We start from the raw sequence: 25481 nt of genomic DNA, 5'->3' as shown, positions 1-25481 counted from the left end.
TCAACATTTGTAAGCTAATGAATTTTCACCACTTAAAATGAGAGTGCCAATGTGATCCTCTCCAAAAAATATGTTTATAACCAGGTATTAAAGCAAGTTTAGTCTATGTGAAGAAAATTTGAACAGTGATCAACCTAATTCTGAGAGGGAAAAAAACCAGCCTCAATAAATTGTATTCTAAGGTTTTCCAGTTAGCCACCTATATTTTATCTCAGTTTAATTGAATACCTCTTCTTAAATAGATATAGAAAGTATCTTAACAAAAGCAATCAATTTTGCCTATTTTGGTTGTTAAATATTACTTTCAAAGAAGTGAAAGTGCCCAGTTTTACACATAATTTTAGATTCAGAGTACTGAATGAAAATGGAAAGATGACATTGAAAACACAGCAGTGCTAACAAATACAAAATACGCAGCTTTTGAAAAAAAAAGCAGCTCACAAGGCACTTACTATAGTGGTCCATTAAATAAACTGTATACATAGTGCACCCTTAAAACATCATTGTTACGCATCAAGCTTTTTCAGTGTTAAACGAGATTTATTAGAAACAACCACTTGGTTCTGTGTGTTCTGAAGCAGTTATTGAGCAGCCTTGTTTCATATAATGTAAATGAAACAAATTAGAAGTGGGTCATATAAGGAGAGTATTTTATGTAATTTCTTATGTGAAAGCTTTTCCGTGCGGTGATAAAATGCAGTGTGGAAGGCCATTCTGACACACACCTCTCCCCCCTCCTGACCCCTCTGCCCTAAAAAGCTACATTCCTGCTACTGGAAGAGCCCGGCATTTTAATTACAATCGATTCTATCATCAACTACTGGTTTGGCTCATCATTTGCAGCTTTGAAATTAATGTGCATGAAGTAGCATTAAGCCACTTTCCAGAGCAAAAACTGGCAGATTAAGTATCTGTAAAAATTGTACATTGTTTCAATGGCTTAAAATGCTGAGTCATAACTGACACACTTGATACTGGTTTGATTTCTTTAGTTTTTGTTGTTTGTTTTTTTTTGTTCACAACATACTTCAAAGGCCAGAAGAGCTACAGACCCAATCACATCTCCTAGCATTTCTCTGTGGGTACGGGTTCTTCATCTCCCTTTAGAAAGCATGCATATATTAAACCATACTTTTTAATTACTCCCACACTGAGAAAGCTTGGATCATACAAACATATTTGAGATCTTCAGGTTTCCACAGTCGTATGTTGGATAGAATAAGGAAAGCTGACATTGACAGAAGGATCTGTAGATTGGCCAAAGGAAAAGTTAACATTCTAAATCAAAAGCAGTCCCGAAATGTTAGCAAAAGCTACCAACTTGTTCAGGGACTTCAATCTACTACAGCCCAGTCTGTCATGGTACTTATTTCATCCATAAGCACCAAAGTGAGAAAACTTAAGTATTTGTCCAGAATTACCTCCCATAGTCCATTCTCAAATTCTATTCTGCAGATCACTTACAAGCTCTCCAAATTCTTTCCAACTCAAATCACCAAAAAAAAAAAAAGGTATCTAATCCTCATTCATACTTTTGCATAGTTTGGCATTTTCTGGATTTGTACTTTTGTTTTTTCTTTCATAGCTTTTGAAGGGACTCCTCTGTCACACAAGCAAGTACTTCCAGCCTAAATCCTTCAGGAGCAAAACTGAGTCCCACTTAAGCAGCAAGCTGTCCAGGACCGCTTGACATTCTTCTTTCCACTCAAAGTAAAGATTACTCAGTTTTATCTGCACTTTCAGATTTTTCCCTTTGCATCATGCAGCGACGAACTATGCTGTCAAAACTTCCTAGGTAAAATAGGCCAATGATGCGAAAAATGCCCATGCAAACAACCTGGAAACAGAGAGAAACAGCTTTCAATTCATTTTGGATCCTGAATTGCACCGTATTATTGAGTCATAAAATTAAAAAAAATAAAAACCAGTTCTAGGCAGGCTTTTTGTATAATCTTAAGAAAACAAACTTGCCAAACCAAGCTAACTATGTAACAGTTCAGGACTAAGTAGCATGGAATACTCTTAGCTCACTCACCAACTTGCTGCTTCAGCTTGAAAATACTGCTGCCAAGTAGTAGTAAACCCAAGTGCCACAGTATTAGCAGCCATTTGATGAAAAGATAATCCATGTCTGCATAAAATTCTACATCCTGAAATTACTTTAAACTATCAGAAATTATGACAACAGGTACTTCTCAAATCCTACCTGCTGAAGACCTTCAGTAATAGAAGTGACTGGTGACATTCCACTTGTCAATATTGACAGCATGTAACCATCTGATCCAACCGAGCTGTTAAAGTTCCCTTGCTGGATGGAAGGATTAAGAAAAGAAAAGGTAATTTACTCAGTTGTGGCAAATCATGATGTGTTTTATTTCAACAGCTACTCTTGATGGACACAGATAACTGATACCACTAACAACAAATATTTGAATGCAAAAAAATATCTCTGCGATTAAGAAACAAAATACTCAAAAATATTTTGGGCTGTATAGCAACATTCCAAAAGGCATTCACTTAAAAAATGGAAAACTAAGCTAACTTCTCTTTAGAGTGTGCTAAATTACTACAGATTTTTACAAGATATAAAGGCTGTAAATTTCTTCTTGAGGCATGGTTACTTCTATAGAAAATACATGACAGTCTTCACAGCTGTAAGCATATTTCAGAAGCAGAATGATACCCTAACTCTATTAGATCACCAAACACTACTGTATGACAAATACAGCTTGCCTTTTGTTAAAATTAGCTTGCTTATCACATGAGATTTGGCAAGGGGGTGTATTTCAAATGCTAGGTAGCAGGCTCTCCTTCACCTACATCAAGGATTTCTAACTGCAAGACACAGCTTGCTAAGAATTTCAAAAGGGAGAAAAGAGGAGGAAAAACACCAGGAAGAAACCCCAAACAACTTTAATTATTTAACAGTAAAACTGCAGTTCTACAGCTCTGACTCCCAAGGCTTCTCTTATTTGTTTCCATTTGACTTTATGCCAGAAAACTGTCTTTCTGAAACATTGTAGGACTAAATCTGTGGAATGTGGAAGTGAAAGGAAAAGGTGGAGTTCCTGAATCAGGGTTAGGGGTGACTCTATGCAAAGCAGTAGAGGTTATTAGATCTGATTATTTCCCAATACACACACTTGGGAGTACGCAAACACCTTCTCATTTCTATTTGTCTCTCTGCTGATGGCCAGAGTGCATAAAGACCATGTCTGAACTAATAGAGGATCCAAAGTGTAGGAAGTATGGTATAGATATATCAGATGCTTGAGACAAGAGATTAGTTTTCCTTAATACCAGAGGAGAATACTGTGTTGAGGTAGTATTTGCTTTTAAAACAGACCTAATTTTTGTTTATGGGCTCTACTTGTGAAAACACTGTAAAAACTTCAGAATTGAACACCTGCTGTAGATGTAAACCATGTTGAAGATCAAGAGTGATTGGAACTGCAAAGTAATTACAGAGTTTAGGATTCAATGGATGTTCTTTGTGATCATGAAATTTCATGTTTGTTTCTATTCTGAGGTGTTTTATTAAGCATGCAGGCATTCCCTAGCACAAAACACTGAAAAAAAAATCCTCAGAAAGGCAATACAGTAAGAACAGCATTTTATGTATTTTAATCACCCATAAATCACATACTTCAGATATTAAAAGCCAAAAAAGGTCAACTGCCTTCCTTTATTGTAGAATTATTTTTATATGAACTCATTTTCAAGAAAAATAAGAGAATACAAAACAAGCTTTTGAGGTTAGACAAATGGTATTTGATACATAAAAAGTCAGTAATTTAGTGCTTTCAAACCAGTCATAATCCATCTTTCAGACATTGCATCATACCGATGCATCATTTTATTCTGTCTGCATACAGCTTCAGATACCTTTGACTTCCGAGAGACTGTATAAAATCATTTGTGGGCACAGTGGCAAAAGAAGAATAAAGAAAACAGCTCTAGTTCAAACTAACCTAAGAGAACTGTTCTGTTGTAATTGGTTTTGCACTTAGCCATTATCTTACAGTCTCAAGCAAGCATGACATGTGATCCTAGTCTCTTCAACACAGAAGACAGTCAAAAAACACAATTTACTTACTATGGCATCTTTCACTATAACTCTGGCAACTTGTTCTGCTTGGCAAACAGATGAGGTTTCAGAAATCAGCTTCGTCTCTAAGGGCTTTAAGACAAAAACACCAGTTTAAGTTTGACTAACAACACACAGGAGAGAAAAAGACGAATGTCAAATTTTAGGTTTGGGTCTTTTGTCACAAATGACATCACTGCTAGCAAGTGGTATCATATTATCACCTAAAACACCGGTTTAAACAAAGGCATAAGCATGTTCATAAATATCAGTCCCATTTTACAAAGGGAAATGACAACACTTCCTTGGTTAGTACTTTTTTGTATATGGTTTATTACTACTTTCAAAGGGTATTTTTTCCCCAATAATTTTATTTTCAGTAGAAGACATCAAAATGCTTACACTACTCAATATCTATACTGGTTCACTTATGGTTTTTATCAGAAATTAAGTAAAAGATAGGCCTGAAATATTTTAAGATCCTATAAAACAGCTTGCTTTATTTTTTTCAGGCTTAGTCTAATACTAGGATTGTTATTTTTTAAAAAAGCAGTTTTAGGGTAAGGATGAGTAACTTCAGGTTCATCATCATCAATGCCAAATTCTAACGTAATTAAATTTCACAGAAAGGGGCCTACTTGCCAATATCTATAGAATTATGAGTTCTGATTTCATCAACCAAGCTCACTGAATTTTATTTTTTCTTAGTATGTGCATTTTAAGGGTGGCCAGGAGGACATCAGTGTCTTTGCCAGCAGAAACCACATAAAAAAACCTTTTACATGCATTCCTACAGTGATATGGCTCATGTCATCAGATCTCCATTTCACAGCCCCTTATTTACTTCTGACCTTACTGGCCAGTATCAAATAAATCTGAATGAGATATAGGGATATCAACAGTAATTCAAATACTGTAAATCTGGGAAAAAAAAAGTAGCTGTTCAGGATGAACAGCTAAAGTTAATGACATGTTGGGAATAAGGCAGGCAGAAATTAGCCATTAAATGCTTGATCTGGCTACTCAGCTGGCCAAGGCATGGCTGTCATTTTTGAGGCAGCTACCTCAATGGAAAAAAAAAAAGAAGGAAGGGAAAAAAAAGAAGGAAGGGAAAAAAAAAGAAGGGGAAAAAAAAAGAAGGGGAAAAAAAAAGAAGGGGAAAAAAAAGAAGGGGAAAAAAAAGAAGGGGAAAAAAAAAGAAGGGGAAAAAAAAAGAAGGGGGAAAAAAAAAAGAAGGGGAAAAAAAAAAGAAGGGGAAAAAAAAAGAAGGGGAAAAAAAAAGAAGGGGAAAAAAAAAAGAAGGGGAAAAAAAAGAAGGGGAAAAAAAAGAAGGGGAAAAAAAAGAAGGGGAAAAAAAAGAAGGGGAAAAAAAAGAAGGGAAAAAAAAGAAGGGGAAAAAAAAGAAGGGGAAAAAAAAGAAGGGGAAAAAAAAGAAGGGGAAAAAAAAGAAGGGGAAAAAAAAGAAGGGGAAAAAAAAGAAGGGGAAAAAAAAGAAGGGGAAAAAAAAGAAGGGGAAAAAAAGAAGGGGAAAAAAAGAAGGGGAAAAAAAAGAAGGGGAAAAAAAAGAAGGGGAAAAAAAAGAAGGGGAAAAAAAAGAAGGGGAAAAAAAAGAAGGGGAAAAAAAGAAGGGGAAAAAAAAGAAGGGACAAAAAAGAGAAGGGAAAAGAAAGAGAAGGAAAAAAAAATGAAGAAAAAAAAAGAAAAAATGGAAGAAGAAGAAAAAAAAGAGAAAAAATGGAAGAAGAAGAAAAAAAAAGAAGCTGCCTGAAAAAAAAACTTTCCTGATTAAACACAGGAAAGCTGTGATTACAGAGAAAAATGAGATGCAAGATAGAGGCATATGTTCTAAGTACTATTAAATATTAATTCAGTAGTATTAAATAAATTCAACAATAAATGAGTATCTGAAATGTCAGAGCAATGCAATATTGCAGAGATTTAAGGTATACTATCATGCTAGGAGCAGGTAATCTAAAGAGGTCATATAGGCTAAAACAAAGCATAATTCTCTCCTAAAAGTTAAGACTTTTTTGACAAATTTTGATAAATCTCTCTGAATCTCTTTCAATCTCAATCTCTTTACTGTTCTTAGATGAACAGTATATTCTGCTGGTGCCTGCTGGCTCCCTGAAATAGGCTATTATGAAGGAAAAAATCCTAGAGAATATGCAAGCTATACAAGTATCTGCAGATGTCTAATTCTGGCACTTTATGCGGATGTGTGGGAGTATACATTTAATACAGAATATCTGTATCAAGAAATGATGAAGTAAGAATTGTGTTATACAATCCCTACTGATTCCTATTCAAAGGGTGAAAGACAAAATGGAATTTAAACTCAATTTCCAATTATACGTGACAGTGCATGTTGAAAAGATGATAGCCTTAGATACCAGATTTCTAGTTCACAGTATGTAAATCAAAAATAAAGAGAATTTTTTCTCATTACCTGATGCTATAAGTCTGAACAGGGGGCGTGAATGTGATTTTTAGAATTATGCTTCACATATATGGACATGGCAAATGACAAGGTGTAACTAAAGGTCAAACTTTCACTTTTAAGGTAATCCAAATGAAAAAGGCCTCGTCCTGCTGCTGACACATCCTTCTGAAAAGTGATACGGTCATTTCCACTGTGAACACAGTGCCAGAGAATTTCCTGTCTACTGTAATACTAGAAAACAGCCATTACTGAACTCTCTCATTACATGTATCGTGTATTCATACAATATGATTTAGTTGCAGGCTCCACTGAAGGAACTGAGGTTTACTTCCATCTGGCACATCTATCACAACAGCCACACATTATCAAAGATGCAAAATAGGAATATTATTTTTGGCTAATTAAGCTTTAGTATTAAAACAAATAGCGATTTTACAGTTTACCATCCCACACCAATATTCAGATTGCATGCAGGAATATTCTGCAATGTTTCAGATCTTAAAGGCAAGTATTAAAGCATCAGAACAAGAAACTACACAAAATTATCCTACAAACTATATAACTGAGTAGTTAAAAACTGGTAAAATTGAAGTGTTTAAGAGTACTTCTTAAAATCTTAATATGCTTTAAAAATACTGATTTCAAGAACTGAAGGACAATTTACCTTTGTTTTACTTTCTTCTGCAAAGCCAGGAGTATCAGTATCTGGAGGATAGGCCACTGTTATGTAGACATTGTAAGGTTTCACCTGTGTTTTACAAAAGCATTAAGTTTTATCTTAATACTGACAGCCTTTACATTTCCCTTATAATTTCATCAATATCTCTTGTAATTAAGTTCAGCAAGCATGAATTCAAATTGCTTCTAGGGTTAAGTACTCAGCAATTTCAAGACTTGCAGCTTTGTCAACTGAGAAACAAAACAGCAAAGATTTTAAGAAGGTAGTTGTGGTGCTTCTTCTAATAGAAGTCCCTAAAAACTCTACAAATTATTTGATGAACCCTGGTGATTTTCAAGACATTTAGGAAGAATATTAAAATAGTTTAGAACTATAATTTTACCAATTTCAGTTTCTATAAGACTAAACCACTGTCAAATAACAGTACCCAACACTTACAAACACAAGGCCAAAAAGGCTTTCACTGAGAAAAAAAAAAACAACAAAAATGTAAAATTTGAATTTTTTATCTTTAAGATGTATACTCAAGTCTCAAGGCTTTTCAACCCATGGTATAAACTTGCAAGAGGTCAAAGTCTAAGGAGACAAAAAATAATTGGAAAATGTGAGGGAAAATGGAAGGTCTTACATTAAAGATTGTATTTAGTTATTTATTTGTACATGTCATAAAATTATATTGCTTAGTGCAATCCTATTCAAACTGCTACAATGCAAATCTGAACTCCAATACAAATAAAAAAAAAGCTTTTAATGAAAATATTTAGAGGGCTATGATAAAGCTAAATGTTATAAAACACTGAGCATTTATGAAACATTCTGTATTGAAAGCACTTCGTGAAATTCCACACCCATAAACACCCTATTTTCAGTCTTGAATAATTTAGTCTTCACCTAAGTATCTATCACCAGTCTGAAGAAAGACCCTGCACTCACAGTGTTCTACTCAGCAGACCAGAAATTATTAGAGGGAGTTTTACCCCACATTCTTATCCTGGTCAAGGCATACAAAGAGTCTATGCAAGGGTCTGGAACCAAACAAAGGTGTTTTATATATAAACACTTAATTACTCAAATATACGTTCTTGACAAGAAAATGACAAAAGTAATTTTCAAATCAATTTTATCTGTCTGACTGCAAAGTACTTACCTTGTTCCACTGAATAATGAAAATAGTGTTTGTTTGGTTTTGGTCTTAAACATAAGCTTAGATCACTGCAGGATATAAAGCTCATATATTCATCAAAATATAGAAGGGTGAGTTCACTGCAAACTAATTTTTTTTTTTTGTGGCAAGTCCTCTAATTCTAACTTAGGAGTTTTACAGTTTCATAAGGCTCAAATATCACTTACCATGGACTCTTAAACAAACTGGCAATCACTGGCCTGTCTCTCATGTATCCATGTGATATCTTCAGTATCATTTTGCACTTAGAACCTTGAAGAAGGCCTTTTAATCAAATGTCTTAAAAATCTAGTCCTTTAATTAAAATAAAAGATTAAAAAAATGTCTGCACAGGTGGTCATACTCAGTTTTAGGAACAGATTCAATCTATTCCATCTTATGCAACTGAAATCAGGTTAGTTTCTGCAACCCATGCAGAGCAATAGGATTGTAATGCTGACAGATGAGGGCAAATAACACACAGATATTATCAATGCTGCACAATACAAAAAACCCCCAATCTATTTAAATTAAAATGTCCTGTGGTGACAGCTAACACAAAATTGTTTATAATCAAAATTACTTAAAATTATTGCACACATACCTCCATTTGCAGGGCTTCAGCCAACCCTCGAAGAGCAAATTTTGTTGGAGAATATGCTGTATATCCAAACAGGCCTAATTGCCCAGCCTGAGATGATACAAATACAATCCTTCCCATTCTGCGTTCCTTCATGGTAGCGATTACTGCTCGGCTCGGGTAAACACTCCCCAGGTAATTGACTGCCATTAATCTCTGTACAAACAATATCAGTATCTGAGTATTTGAGTCACAGATCCAGAATTCATCAGCTGTTTGGTCTTATTTATCAAAAAACCCTATTTCTAAGTCTGCTTTAACAATCAAGTTCACCAGATCTGTTCTGGCAAAAGAAACAACTGTTTTCTATTCTACAGATTCATAAACTGTTTTATAGCTAAGAATCTCACTCCAAGCCAAAAGAAATCCTGTAAGTCTTAATAGCATCCAGGATACTGATAATACTGTGAACCATATGGCCTTGAAGGAAAAAAGAATAGTATTTCAGGGAAAATCTAACCTGAACAGCCTCCAGGAAGCAATCCATTTATGCATGATGCATGAAAACATACTGAAAGTTTAAAGAGCTTTCTAAAACAGGAAACAGGAAAAATGCTATGTATTTACATATTTCAGAGATTTTATTCTTTGCCAGGATAAAGGGAAGTCTTTAATTTCATTCTCTACAAGACCTAAAACACAATAGCCTATAAAAGCGATAAAACGGGTGATTCAAATTTATTATAAAATGATGCCCATTTAGTTAGTATTTTCAGATGATTCAGCATTATCTGTAGATCAATGGAGGCCTGAGGGCCGCAGGCAAAAAGTAACCAAAACACAGGTGATTTTGGGGTTACTTTTTTGTCTTTTCATCAGAGCAGCAGCTTCTCAAGCTGAAACAATTTGTGCATCTCAGAATTGAAGTCTGATAACAGCTGCATTTTTCTTAAACAGATTAAAAATATTTCTGAAAAATCTTCAACAGAAAAAAATGAAACTGTATGAAATCGTTAGGGGAGAAGTTACGAGGCAACTCTTGCAAATCTGAAGAGATTCTGACAGCTAGCACAAGTCAAGGGTAACACTGTTCAAGTCTGCAGACACAGAAATTCAATCTAATAATAAGAATGTTTAAATAAGAAATTATCATATGATGAAATAAAAAAGTATGCTCACTCACTTCAAAAGAATTCACTTCAATATCCTCAAATTTTCCTGTAACTGATGTTCCTGCACAGTTTACAAGCATGTCAACTGGCCCCAACTTCTCCTGAGCCTGGAAGAGGGGACAGAGGTTAAGATATTCTTTATGAGGAAAAAACCTCCCTCTATCACCACACCAAATATGAAACTATTTCCAACAGAAATACAACACACAGAAGTTTCTTAAGACATGTAGGTGAATCAGTTATTTTCTCACCTGTTTTAGAACATTCTCCACCTGTTCGTAGTCTTTAGACACATCAACGGAAATACAAAGTACAACCTATAAAAGAAAAGTGAAAGAACATTTTCACAACACATTACATCCAGTAATTGTTGACTTAGAGCCTTTCAAAATGAAACAAGCCCAATGTCATGTCTTTTCCACAAAAAAAGTCTTTCTGACAAGATATTCTGCACTTCTTCAACACTGGAGAAGCAATTTCTGCTACCTCAAGCTCCTCCCCCTCACACACAGGTTCTAGTATAATAAAGATTACATTAAGAACAAATAATCACCTCATGATCTTCAAAGTGTCAACTCATGTGCAAAGTACAGTTTCTAATTTGAAACACTATTGACTGAGTTATCTACATGATGTTTAGTAAAAGCTATTTTAACTGGGACAATCAAAATTCCCCAATGATATATTTAACTTTCATCAGCTAAACGTAAGTCAAACCATTTGTATGGCCAAGGCTCATCTTTAAAGAAAAAATGTTTTTTCCCACCTCATAGCAAGGCATGGTTGCAGTGTTACCCTGAAACAGCAGCATCAGCACTGCAAAAAAAAAAAACTGTTCCAAAATTTAGAAAGTGTTAAAAACCTGCTAATTTTAGTACTTGCAATGCACACTACCTCCTTATTTCATGATTTTTTTTTTTAAGAATAGTAGTAAACTTAGTTGCATAATATTTAATTGGGACACCTCAAGGACAAAACAAAAATAAAAATTCTTTGAGAAACTGACTCATTACACAGTGTCATAAATAGCTAAAATAGTGAAGACGTGTACATATTTACTCCTTGTCTGAAAATCAGACATTACGGGGTTTAGTTTCAAAGATGCATAAAAATTAAAATAACCAGGGAAGAAAGAAGCAGAAGGGAGGGGTGGGCAGGCAGAATGAAGGAAAATAGGTGATAATGATATGGTTTTCTTGCAGCTAAAAGTTGGGCCCTGTTTTCCTTGAAAGTTACTGACTACTTTCAGCAATATGGTCTCAGAATCTAGATTTTTCAAGAACCTTCAAATCAACTTCTGGCCAAAGAAAGCACTGCTTCTTTTGGGTTACCACTTCCAAACTGCAAGACTGCTGCAAACATCAGGTACTGACAAATAAGCTACTCTCTCCGCTAAGCCATCAGCAGAGCTCTGGGGCAATTCCTCATCTTGAACAGAAAAGCCACCTCCTACTGCAATAATAGGAGGGATTCCTGTATTCTTGTTCCAACTTCTATCCTTTCTGTTACTTGGGTTAATTAATTTAAAAGTCAGAGATGAAATAAAACAAAGCCATCAGTAGTTTGTAACAAGTATATGCTCATAACCACTTATCATGGAGCGCGTGGGCAAACACACACCAAAAAAACAGGCTCACCACAGTGTAACTAACTGCTCTGGCAGCCAGTGCTTCATCAGTCCTGCCCCTGGTCAGACTGTGACACTTCTTAGCTGCATAAACAGAATCTGCCTGCCATTCCTGTACAGCAGGTTGCCTATTCCTGCCTCCCAGCACTGTGTGTAGTTGGACAGCAGAGTAAACTTGTGGCACAAGTTATTGGCAGGAATCCCCTTAAGACATTTATTACATTTTGGAAACATTAATCTTTCTCATAAGTTTAAGAACAAAACAGCAGCTGAATGCAAACAACATTGAATTATCATCTGTATGTCTTTGCCAAGATCAGTGAGGAGATGGAGTAAATCTCCATAAAAATTGGAGCAATTTGTTAATTTAACAGATTGCATAGATTAGTTACACTGTGAAGAACACACTCAGGAACTACCACAGCTTTATTGACTACTATAACATTTTATAATTCACCTCTTTGCTTCTATTATCACACATTGTTTCTGCTCCATATATTTATTACCTTTACTCCAAAATGTGGATCATAGATCCACATCTAGGACACAGAATATGCTATCAGAAGTAGTCTTATGCCCAGCCCTGCTCATTACATTTTGTTCTAAACATTGTATGGTGTAGGATCATTCATAAAGCTTTCCCCAATAAAAGATCAACCCAACTCCCTGTGAAGTAATTGAGAATATTCTATATTAGAAAAATTATTTTAAAAATATTGGAAAAAGACTTGAAGGGTAACGATTTTGCTCTAGTGCACAATTACATCTATAGAGGCTGCACCATCAGCACTCTTAATCACATGCAGATGTGAAACATAAAGGTACATATAGGCCAGACTCCGGTTGTCAATGCAACTTGGTTTCAAGTTGTTTAGTACCCAAGAACTGAACAGTGACAGCACACGCCCAAGAAAAAAATAATCTTTCCTGAGAATCTCTGCCTTTTAGCTTGACATGGGACCATTCAGTATCTTCAATAATTTAAGAAATGGGTCCTTGGGAATCTCATGAAGTTCAACAAGACCAGGTACAAGGTACTGCACCTGGATTGGGGCAATCCCCCCTGCCACTGATGCAGGCTGGGGCATGAACAGCTCCAGAGCAGCCCTGCCGAGAAGGCCTTGGGGGTGCTGGGGGATGAGAGGCTGGACATCACCCAGCAGTGTGCACTCACAGCCCAGAAAGCCAAATGTGCCCTGGGCTGTGTCAAAGGCAGCGTGGGCAGCAGGGGTGGGAGGGATTCTGTCCCTCTGCTCCGATCAGACCCACCTGGAACCCTGCATCCACCTCTGGGGCCCCAGCACAGGAAGGACATGGAACTGTTGGAGCATGTAATGATAGGACAAGGGGAAATGGCTTTAAACTGAAAGTAGGTTGAGATTAGATATTAGATAGAAATTCTTTACTGGGCAGCACTGGCATAGATTGGCCAGAGAAGCTGTGGATGCCTCATCCCTAGAAGTGTTTAAGACCAGGCTGGATGGGGCTCTGAGCAATTTGGTCTAATGGAAAGTGTCCCTGCCAAGAGCAGGGGAATTGGAACTAGACACTCTTTAGGGTGCCTTCCAGCCCAAGCCATTCCCTGATTCTGTGATCTAATAAAGGTAACAGTCTGTGCATGTTATCTATACCAGACATCATCTTTCCGTAATCTTTTTGTGCAGCTTCTCTGTTCATCTACTGTCACTTTACAGCTTTTGATCTGTTGCTCCAGTGCCAGCTCTGCCCCAGACTCCCTGCCTTCTCCAGTTCTGTTCTTTCCATTCAGATCAGCCATGCTTCCCTGAGAACACGTCCACAACCCAACAACAGCTACAGAGGAGCCAGCCTGCCCATCACCTCCACTGCCAGCAGCTTAACCTGGCTGCAAGCCTGAAACTGCTTCTGCAAAAAAAGTCCTAGTCAGTCCACACTGGAACTTGTTCAGCTTTGAAGGTGCTTTTGGAGATTTTCACTGAAACATGCACTGAATAATAGTCTTTTAAAAAGTCTGCATCTATCAAGCTAGGACAGATTTTAACAAGAACACCCTGACACAGTGTTTGACAAGGGATTAACTGTAATGCTAAGCTTGGGAAACTGCTACAGCAGCTAAAAGAAAATGGTTATCAGGATTTATTTTTTTATTTTTTTTAATGGGCAAAATACACCTTCCCCTCACCTCAAATGGCTTAGATTCTCAAACAAAGTTGATCTGAGTAAGGAAGCATGCACAGAAAAAAAACCCAGCTTGAGCCATTTGACAATAGTATAAGGAAGCAAAGACAGAAACTTCTTATAAATGGAGATATTAAAAAATTTTGTATCGGCCACTATACAAATGCTTTTGCCTGCAAATATTCAGCTTTTTTTCAACAGCATATCTAACTCATCAATTCAAATCCCTAAAGTTCTTGAGAACTTTAAAGTAAGTTACTGAAATTATCAAATCAGCTGGGATTCAGGGACCCCCAAAAATTATGGACAAATAAATTGCTTCTATTTGTGATCAGGAAAGGAATTTAGCTACTAAGTTACTTTCATGAGCAACAAAGTTCTGGAACACAAGAAGGCAAAGCTGTTAATAGTTTCAGTACTTTCTCCCCTCTCCCCTTCATTATTAGTAGTAAGAAAAAATAATTTTAATTTATCACCTCATGTTCACGCATGTCTTGAACACAGCAAGCTTAGCTATTCTAAGCTAGTACTTCTGCAAGCTCTAAACCATTGCCTTCATGCACAACTGCATTATCTATTCAGCAAAGCAGCTTCTATGCTTAGAAGTCTCAGAACTTCACAAATTGTTTAACTGGTATAGTACTGAGTAAGGTAAAGGGACAAAGGTATGACGTAGTGAAATAAACCTGGGAACAAGCAACTAAAATGTCTTTCCCAAGACAGATGCTGTATTTATGAATTGCAAAAAACATGGTATTTGAGGAAAAAAAAATGGTTCTTCTACCTAATTTGAAAGAATAAAATGCTTATCAAGTGACAGTAAATTGCAGCTATCCAAAAAAGCATTCTACACCTACAGATGAAGACATCTTTTTCTAAGAAAAGCAGGCTAATGCACCAGTTAGGCAACATCAAATATAGCAAGATCTCAGAACATCTCATGTAAACAGACTGGCATTCCTGAATCCAAATACTGAGTTCTCACTCAGTTTTGTCAAGCAGCTTTGTTTTATAGACAGGACCAGTGTCTGTAAAGTGACACTGTGACCAGTGAACTGTGTTGTAGTCACTGTCTTAAACAAAACACACAACAGCCCCCCTTGGCAGTGAACTTACCTGCTTGTCATTAACAGAGTACTTTTCTATTTCCTTCTTTGTCTGTAACAGCTTGTTCTGAAATGGACACAAAGACAACTGAAATGTAATTCTGAGAGCAGTATTAGTCCTCAGTACTTCAATAAGGCTTAAAAACATCCCCTAAAGCCCCCCGAAGTTACCCTCAACTAGTTACAGCATTTTACTGTCATTTGGAAGACTTACAAAAAATTAATGAAAACATGAAATTTATCAAGAACTCACTTCTCTGTTTTTCCCTTTGTGCTCTAAAGCCAGTAATGACTTCTATAGATTTAATACTTTTGTTTCATTCTACAGAGAGCACCTAAGACTGTAGGTATTGACTCTTCTCCTTTATTTCACCTCTATTTTATATTTATGTGATATTACCTAAACCCTCCTGCAGAATAATCACTGGCATGAAATCATCAAACCCCAAAAAGCTGGTAAATTCAATGTGCAATAATCCTTTCAAGAAAAATTCTTGTCATTCTGACTACATTCAAGGTTATGTAAAGTAAGTTCTCAAGTGTAAGCAAATCAAATCAGCTGGGACTGAGGGACCCCAAAAAATTAAGTGCTTTTGTTTCCAAAATAATTAGGGTTTTTTTGCAACAAATAAAACATCAGCCTGCTCTGAAAATAGAATAATTCCAACTAAATTCTGCATACCTCTTAGTTAAAAAACAACAAAAACAATTAAACAATAACACAAAAAAACCCCAACAAATCATTACTTTTTCTTCCAAAGCTGTCTTGATGAAGAGTTTTTGCAGTAGTAAAAAATATGATACAATGCTGATTAGACACCAGTAGTGTTTGTGAATTTTAGAGATTATTAAACTCCCACATGTCACTGTAGGCAAATTCTACAGTTCTAACCAATACAGGGGGTTTCCTGATTTTGAGCTCTGGGACACATCTAGACAACAATATAAGAATGATAACAACAAAAGCAATAGCATTGGCAAAGTTTTAAGGCAAACTAATCACAAATTCCATGCTAGGCTATGCTTCCTAAAAAGGCAGCCACCTCTGCTATTCAAATGCATTAATTTGGAATGCTTAGGGTCCCCTTAAAATATACACTGAAGAAGTATGAATAATCATCAATTCCAAAATTATTCCCCACCTATACAGATTTTGTGAACAGTTTGGCCGGTAAAATTTCACACACACTTACCTCATCCCTTGCAATCAGTGTTATGAAAGCACCTTGCTTATAGCATTCAATAGCAATACATTTTCCAATCCCACTGGAGCCTCCAGTTACCTAGAAGTTATTTGAAAATATCAGTGTTAGTCCACTCTTCTCTTCCCTTCTCACATATGTATGAGTCAAATCACATGAAAATTCTAAAAACATACTGAGGTTAAAATATCACCCGGTGAGATAGAAATACAGGAGATGCACTAAAGTTAGCTTACTTACTCTAGGAGTATGAATGAAACATAAGATCTGAATAGATCAATGAGCCTTTGTTTCTACCCTAAAACCAGTTTTACCTCAGTTGTAATTTTTGGCCATTTCTGTTGTCAGTTATACCTAGACCACTCCCACGTGGGTGCCCTCACATGCTCTGGAGGCTACATTTAAAAGTTTTCAAATTACTATTAATGCCATGATAGTGCCATTACATACTGCCCTCTCATACCTGCCCACAGCAGAAATTACTTGTAAAATCAGCATGGCAGATTGCTTTCTGAAGATGTCATTATGTAAACATAAATAGAAAACACCTTCTTTCTTATTAAAAGAAAAAATACCATTAATTCAACAATTGGCCCTTTGTAGTGTATTTTTCAGTCTCCCAGTCAGAACCTTGAACTTCCCCCATTCCATCCTGCTATTTCATTTTAGTGGGGATGCCAGCACCTAAACTTCCATAACCTTTTTTTCTTCCTCCAAGCTGTAACACCTGGATAGTCTTATACACAAACTGGAAGTTAACATTTCATTAAAATTAGACAAATACAGGTTGATGGCTACAGTCCTGCATCATATGCTGCAGGAATGTACCCTGACAAATCATACCAACATACAGGTCACCTTACCACTTCTCTCACTACCTTCAATAAACCTACTTATGAACTGCCTGTGGAACAAGATGGAGATAACAATCCTGACCTCTCTTTTTGTCTGCCTGACATCTTTAGGTGACTTGGAGCAGTCTCAGTCTGCATGTGCCTTTGGTTATAGGACACTGGTATCTTCCTTACATACCCAAGTTATTTGAATTTTCCTTAAACAGCATATTAAAAATCATACTGAGAAAATTTTGGAACAAAATACCTAGAAGCAGTTATTTTAAAGAAAAATACATAGACTAAGTGAGTTCAGAAGAACTGGAAGAAAATGAAATTCAGACTTCTTCAGAAATCATCATCTTTTGCTCTTTATCAAAACATTTCCAAATACTTCAGCAAAAGGTTACCTCCTTCATTTTAAGAAAATAGAAGCCAGTCTATTCTATCTAGTGTAACAGCAAAGATCCCAATCTCTAACTACACATCCTATCAAAAACCTTGTGCTGTCTCCTCATTAGGCAATCTCTCAGTTTTGTTTTCAGAGATGCGTTATCCTCAAAATTCTTTCCACTCCCAGAGGCAGTAAAGTCAGAAGAGTCAGAAGTACATTCCCATGAGTCACTAAACTCTTCTTTCATTTGAGTATTTTACCACTAGCCTTCAAAAACAGCTTAGTGCAAATAAAATAATCCCAGCAAAGATTTACAACACAATCCACAGTTTCTGACTGGCTCATCTTGAGCTGCAAATGGGCCAAGAATGGGTGTAGCACTCACAAAGACTAATTTCGGCTCTTTAGGCTTCCTCTGTTATTAGACAGAACTGCTTCAGATTAACTTCTAACTGACTCTGCAAGATCAGCTTCACACTACCCAAACCTTTAAGGATAACTGCAAGATACGTGTCCTGTTCTAGAAACAAAAAAACCTTGTCTGAAGTATTATGAATCTACGATGACAGCTTTCAGAGTAAGTAAGTCCATAAGAGTGTGAATGTTAACTATTGATTTGTGACTTCAGCACAACCACAAAATTAATTTAATGCTTTATGACGGAAAGGAGTAATAAATACACTGAAATTCTTAAAATAGATTGCAATATTTCAATATGTATCTGAAAAGATTAAAATGGTTTGATACATTCAGGTAGACCTCAGATCCACAGTATGTGTGAGATGTTTCTACAGGTCGGCAGCAGGTACACCAGCACTAATCAATGGGCATGGAAGACTGTTCCAATTCCAATTTTTGGTGAGACTGCTGGTTATTACCAGCACAAACTGGTGACTATCACGAATGGGTCAACTACACCAGTGCTTGAGGAATTCTCTGCAGGTGAAGGTACTGACACCAAGCCTCCAGCTTAGTCAAACAAGACTAACACCCATTTCAGAAAGACAATGTCTGAAGTCATGAAAAAAAACAGAAAAAGGAAGTTTTTATTTACAGTCACACACAAGAACACTGGATAGATCTCGTGTCAGATTGGTCAGTGATAAAGTGCAGTATCAGTTAGCAGGGAACTTTAGCATTTAGGCAGGAGGCTGCTACAAGCATGTTGGAGATTGTTACTAATACATTGCTCAGGAACATTCACCATAAGTGCTAGTGTAATAGCAAAGAAAAAAAATAAAAATCCCTAACACCAGTGAAAAGTTTGCTTTGTGCTATAATGAAGTTAACCTAAGCAAATCTGTGAGGTCTGTTAGGTATGTAAGTTCCTAACACATGCCCAAAACTAACAGAGGAGCACACACCTACTCTGTTAAAGACAACATTATTACAATTGCTTGCCCTTGTGGCCAATGGTTCTACACTGCTACTGCATTTCCATTAATTTCAGACATTTGAATTGCCACCAATCCCATTTTTAAATTTTACTGTAACTCAGAGGAGTTATCAAAAATAAAAATCTGGCCACTGCAACTGAAATCACAGATTAGTATTTTGACAAGAAGGCACAATTAAAACTTAGTATTAATTCAGATGTTCAGAATGCACTACTACCAGTCCTTGAGCAGTGTTACTAAGCTGTTTCCATGCTTAAAAAGAACTAGGTACCAAACTAGGTACGCTAAAAAGTGCCTGGCTCCAACTTCTTGATCTATGATCCTTGATAATAGAGTTCAATTTTAAAGAATCATAGGATTTATTTCCCCCTTGTAAGTGGAAATGGTGGGTTGAGGTATGGAAAATTGATCTATTAGAGCTTTAAATTTGAGATACTGGAAATTCACTTCAATTGATGAGACAGTCCAAATCCAAATTAGCTGAGCTGTCATCAGAAATGATACAAATCAAGACTTGATATGGCCTCTCCAATAGAACTTAATAACTTTCACTTTGAACTGGATGCAAGCTGGCAATGCTTTTAGACACTGCTCTGATAGAGGTTCTACTGAAACAGAACATGACTTTAATGTGCTCTAAGTGGTTAGCACGCCTGACTAGACTCAAAATGACCTCTTGTTGAACAACTCGGATGTGTCCAAACCACAGATCTTATCACCCCCAGCACAGGGGTGACAGTGTCACCAAGACACGGGTGACACCAAGATGGGCCTTCCATAAAGCCAACCACAGCCACCAGGCCGGGCTCTGCACAGAAGTGGGGAAATTACTGGAGTAGAGATGACCCATGTGCAGGAGGGGTTGGCACATGGGCCGTAGTTCATCCTGAACTACGTCCACATGGAAAAGGGCCCTTGTCAAGCTCAATGGGAGACAGTCCCAAGCAGGTAACATCTTTCCATTTCCTGCTATTGCTAATCCAAACTTTAATAAACTGCATTCGTAACACTGAAACCTCAAGGGTTTGGGTTTTCCTCAGAAATTCAACTTGGTTTTAGAAAGATTACGGCTGAAACAAGGGGAGAGGATTAGTATTAATATTTAGGCAAGGAGCTTTTAAACATCACTCAACAACTTTTGTAGAGAAACTTAAGAGAGAGAGAGTATGTAGAGAGCAGGTGTGACATACATGACAAAAGGCAATTAAATGTGGTCCGAGTGAGCTCGATGCAAATGCAGCAGTGGTAACTGCCTTAGCCTATTTTCATACTCCTGTCTACTGTTACAGACAGTTATCAAAACAGTAGCTTATTCTCACAGAATCTGACACGCACTAGTTTGTAGCCTGAGCCCAAAGGAGAGAGATAAAGCCAATGGCAAAATAAGAAATTTATAAAACTGCCCTCTGAATCTCCAAGCGCAGAGAAGTTCAGCACATCTCTACAGCACAAAAATAACTTTTACACCCTTTCTTTGAGAATGTTTTCCTAATCATACCAGAAGCAATAAACTATTAAGCATCTAAGAAGCATCTTGTTTAAAATAAGCTAAACCTAATGCCTGAGCCAATTTAAGAGCAGAGAAAGCCCTTACCATTTAATGGTGCTAGGTGCGGTAAAGAAAATACAGAGCAGATAAGGGAGGAGGGGGGGACAGGAGGAGGGGGGACGGGGGGAGGGAGTGAGGAACCCACAAGATTAGACGATGAGTAATTTGGAACTCTCTAGACTCTCACTCTGAATAGCACTCCTATTATTTTCTAAGAAAAAGAGACTCTTATAATTCTATGATTTCTCCAGAAAGCATGTCTGGCCTAACACAGCAAGGGCTTCCATCATGCAAATGACTGTGGGAGAAGACAAAGGGAAAAAAGAAACCCCAAGTTTTCTGCTTCAAATTCCTATCCCAAATGGCAGCCAGAGTAAGTTATTTAGTTGTAACTTGGGCGTCTCCTAACCATAACTGCTAGAAGTAAAGAGAAATAATTTTTCTGAAGGATTAGAAGTGAAGAGAATGCTGACTTAAGTTGAAAATTCAATAACTGGTATGTAACAGCTTCTGAAATTGCCCAATGACTTTCCTTCAGAAATGTAACAGATACAGTTTCATTATAGTTTCAACAGACCCCTAGAAAGAAATGTTTCTAGGGAAGACTGATTTTTTTTGCTTCAGTAAAGCAACTTATTCAGGTATATTTTGAAAAATTATAGTGTGCAATGACAATCACTTGCCCTCTTGAAAGGGCTCAACCAGCTGCAGACACGATTTACAGGTCATTATTCTTTTATTTATTTCAATAGTGAGTTTAACTGAGGTCGGATACTTGAGCAGATTTTGATATTTTTCTGTGAGGAGACTGCAAATAAGCCCTTACATAATGTTAGGGTCCTTAAATATTTTCATGAAGTCTCTCAGTCATTTCAGTAACAGAAAATGTTTACTTTAATCATATGCTTATGATTAAAGAATTCACTTTACACACACAACATGGAAAGTCTTCTTGAACAGTATTTCTGATTTACATTATTATCATCCAATACTTTTCCTAATGCATGACATTAGGGAATCTGAAACCCACAAGTACAAGTGTCCAGCATTATTAACAGCACCTGCACATCTAAGAACTAGTGACCTCCAAACCAACTGTTCCATATTTCATTAGTTTGCATAAACACTTTAGGAGCATAACTGAAGTGAAAATAAAACAAGCAGTTCTACAAGTGGTGACATCAATAAAAGCATTTGCCTGTAGATTTTCATTTGTATCATCAAGTTGAATATATCTTACAGCCTTTTTCTTCATCAAAATATTCATAAAGTTAGTTTTCTAGTTGAACTCCGAATTTTACAGGACTTGCAGGAATACTGTTTTCCAGACTTCCACTAGTACCAAATTGAGCTTAAACTGCTAATTTGCAGAAATGGTTACAGGGAGGCTTCTCCAACAAGAAGAGTCTCTTCATTTTCAACATGAACTTGTTTAAATGGACCCTTCTGATCAGAAGAGCCAGCACAGTAGCTTTTAAAGAGTTTAATCACTATACAGAATGAACAAAACTGCACGCAATCGCTGCACATATAAATAAATAAAACCAACCAACCAAAATCCATTTAACTTTTTAAGTTTGCTATTCTATTTCTTCATGAAAGTCACAGAAAGCCTGTAAGTCTCCTTCACCTTTGCCCTAATAATCATTACTCCTGCAGGGAAAGAGCCATAACCCAAGAACTTTAATGCAACCTCGAACACACCTCACACACAATATGATGCTGTAAAGCCAGTTACAGCACCCAAGTTAACACCTACTGCATAAAGCAACTTGGGAGCACTGTTGCAACTTGGAAACATCTTAATCATTCTGGGGACAGCTCCATCCTCCAAAGAGGAACTCCAAAAAATAATGATGAAAAAACCAAACCAAAACTACTCACAGCAAATTTCAAAAACAGTAAACTGCAGCTTCTCTGCAGTTTACATCGGAGATAAACTAAGAAAGCTGATTCTAGGACCCAAAATCTTTTGAACCGCTTTACTCATTTGCTGCCATGTGGCCAAATTCACTACTTTGTGATCCCTCTGATAGCACCTGGGCAGTATTTCCCCCTTCTTCCATCCCCCTCTTCCCAAGCCACATACTCATACAACTTCCAGTGATGTACTACTCATGGACTCTTTCAACAGCATGCTCTTCCAAAGACTTCCTTCTACCATCTTGTCAAAATATTGCTCAAAGACATCCATATCTATGTGCTTAAAGATGAAAGGGTGCCCAAGTGTCATCTGACCACTTCCTTTGTATTGGTTTTTCCATTTCCTCATACCTGACTTGGTTTTTTAGACCAAGGAGATCACAGATTTGGCCTTTGGTTTATACGTGTGTACACACACCACTCCACTGCCCTGGGAGATGCTAAAAGAAAAGAAAACTCGAGGTAACCGGTGGCTTGGAGAGCACAAAAGGAATGTCTCAAAAAGCCAGCGCTGAGATTGGAAGATGGTGACTCAGACCATCGCCTTAAGCCAACCGGGACACACAGCGGTTGTCAGAGCCATCGGGACAGGTCATTTCCTTATCATCAGGGACTTGTGGCTGCCGGTGTTTTGGTAGCTCGGGGTGTCACTGCCAGCTTTGCACGATTCCTCTCGGACCCTCGGGCACCCCGGGGGCTGGCGCTGCCCGGCCGCCGGTCCCGCTCCGGGTGCGCCCAAACCTCCCTTCCCCGCCGAGAGCCTTCCCCGCTCTCCCCGCTCCTGCAGCAGCAGTCCCGCGGCTGCCAGCGGGGCACTGCCCAAAGCCTGCGCCCCCACCTCGGAGAAAGCGGCTTCCTTCCCTCCTTCCTTGCCTTTCCCGGTGCAGGGCGGGCGGCTCGGGAGCCACCCCGCCGCCTCCCCCGGCGCCGAGGCCGAGCGGCAGCGCCCGCCCGCTGCCTCCTGCCGCGGCGGAGCGGGACGGCGACCGGGGACCCCCGCCCCGTGCCCTTCCCGAGGGGTGCCGCACTCACCACGACGTGCGCGCCGGGCAGCTTCAGGGACTTGGGGCTGATAAGCGGCGACACCATGTAGAGGAGGAGGACGAAGGCCACGATGAAGGCGGCGGCCAGGAGCAGCATGGCTTGGGCTGCGCCGGCAGAGGAGGGGCAGCGGGCGGGCGGGGGGACCGAGCCCCTCGGGCGGGTGCAGCGGCGCGGGTGTCGCGGGGCCGCCCGTCCGCTGCCCGTGCCGCGGCGGGACCGGCGGGGACGGCGCTGCCGCGGCGGGAGCGGGAGCGAGCGCGGCGCGGAGGAGGCGGACGCGGGAGGAGGGGCCGGGCCCGGCCGCCGCTCCGCCGCCCGATTGGCTGCCGGGGCGGGGCGCGGGCCCGCGCGCCGCCATTGGCCGGCGGCCGGGGGGCGGGCGCGCGCGCGGGTTGGCGGCGCGGCGGGGCCGGGCGCGCGGATTGGAGCGCGCGGCGCCGCCGCCGGGGTCAGGGACGGAGGCAAAGGGCGGCGGGAAGCGGGAGCCGCTCCCGGCGGGGAGGGCGCCCCCTACGGGACAGTGGCGGTGCCTGAGCGGCCGCCCCCCGGGTCCTCGCCCATGGCGGCCTCAACGGAGGGCAACGAGGAGCGGCTCCGGTCAGGAGAACCCGGCCTCGGCGGCGGTAGCGGCGGCAGGGCAGCGTGAGGGCGGGCCCGGCCCGTGGGCTCGCCGCTGCCGCCCGCCCCGAGATAGAGGCGTGGGCTCGGGGTTCGCCCTGAATGCCCCGTCCGTGAGGAGGGAAGTGCCGGCCTGGGGAGGGAAAGAGGAAAAAAAGCCCTGACGCTAGTTAGTCATAAAATCGTAGAATGGTTTGGGTCACAAGGCACCTTAAGGACCACCTCGATACAGCCTCCTGCCGTGGGCAGGAGCACCTCCCACTGGACCAGGTTGCCCAAAGCCCCGTCCAGCCTGAACACTGCCAGTCATGGGTCATGTACAGCTTCTCTGGGCAACCTGTTCCAGTGCCTCATGACCCTCACGGTAACGCAGTTCTTCTGTATATCCAGCCTAAATTTACCCTCCTTCAGTTTGCACCCATTCCCCTTTGTCCTATCACTACAGTCCTTGACAAAGAATCCCTCCCTGCCTTCCCTGTGGGTTTCCTTCAGATACTGGAAGGCTGCTCCGAGATCTTTACATAAACTTCTCGTATATGAAGCACCTGTTTGTACACAAACTTGTTAATACATTGCCCGAGGTTACCAATTGACATGACGAAAATTTTGGAGATGTGTCGGAACGTTTCTGCAATGTGCACTCGGAATGGGACGAGAGCAGAGAGCTCTCCCTTGTACGGGAAATATCGTGTGTCAGTGAGGTAGAAAGCACAAACCCTTTATGCAAGATAATTAACAGACTTTATCACGGCGTGTTTTAGAGCCTATTTTACATCATCGCTCCAGTAAAAACAGATGCAGGTTTGGTGGGACTTGGTTTGCACAGTACTTGAGCTCCACTGGGTTCTGCTGGCTGCAGTGGAAGTTCATGCTGCTCTCTTCTCCTAAATCCAAGATTTTTTTCAGCATGGTGTTCATGCTGTTCACTCACCTGAGTGAAACTACAGGTTTGTCATGTTATTCACATTAAAAGAAGATAAAAGCACAGTGTTCAGCTTTAAGGCAGAATATTAGAACAAATATTAAAACAAACAAAACAAAAAACCCAGAGCAGTTTGATTAAATAATTCTGTATATTTGACTTAGATATTTAGGTATTTATTTAGAATATTTGCATTTAAGTTATAATCATTTGTAATTTAAAAATTCACTCAGATTACTTTTTCTCACTGGTTAAGATGCAGTCATTAACTTGTATAAAATTTTCGCCCCCCCCAAAAAAAAACCACAAAAAAAAATAAAGAAAGAAAAAACTGAAATCCCTTAGGCAAGAAGGTGTGCAGAAGGGCGTTGAAAGTAATATTGTAGAGGAATAGAGATTAGAAGTAGTGAGTAGGTGGAAATGGAAACAGAGTTGTGGGCAGGGATTATGCAGTTTTCGGGGTGAGAACAAAGGACCTGAATTTGATGCAGTAAAAGGATGAGAAAACCAAGGATTAGTCTGGAAATAGGATTGACCTGGAATATGTCTTTGGTGGCATTTTGAGTCTAGTGCTTGAGAGGTGGAG

At 39.1% G+C, this 25481-nt stretch overlaps 1 protein-coding gene across 1 annotated transcript; it reads right to left on the bottom strand.

Moving 5' to 3' along the window:
- Window positions 1-1319: 1319 nt before the first annotated feature.
- On the bottom strand, window positions 1320-23592 carry KDSR (3-ketodihydrosphingosine reductase). The gene is made up of 10 exons (XM_058832751.1): window positions 23344-23592; window positions 16207-16296; window positions 15024-15080; window positions 10375-10440; window positions 10135-10230; window positions 8976-9167; window positions 7195-7278; window positions 4097-4180; window positions 2207-2308; window positions 1320-1837 (listed from the first exon to the last, which is right to left on the bottom strand). Exons 1-10 carry the CDS (start codon window positions 23449-23451, stop codon window positions 1718-1720), a joined length of 999 nt encoding a protein of 332 aa, XP_058688734.1. The 5' UTR covers window positions 23452-23592; the 3' UTR covers window positions 1320-1717.
- Window positions 23593-25481: the final 1889 nt, after the last annotated feature.

Source organism: Poecile atricapillus, chromosome 2 (assembly GCF_030490865.1).
Source record: "Poecile atricapillus isolate bPoeAtr1 chromosome 2, bPoeAtr1.hap1, whole genome shotgun sequence".
NCBI classification, from domain to species: Eukaryota; Metazoa; Chordata; class Aves; order Passeriformes; family Paridae; genus Poecile; species Poecile atricapillus.
The sequence above is the reverse complement of the archived record's forward strand: the minus strand, read 5'-3'. Positions and strand labels throughout refer to the sequence as shown.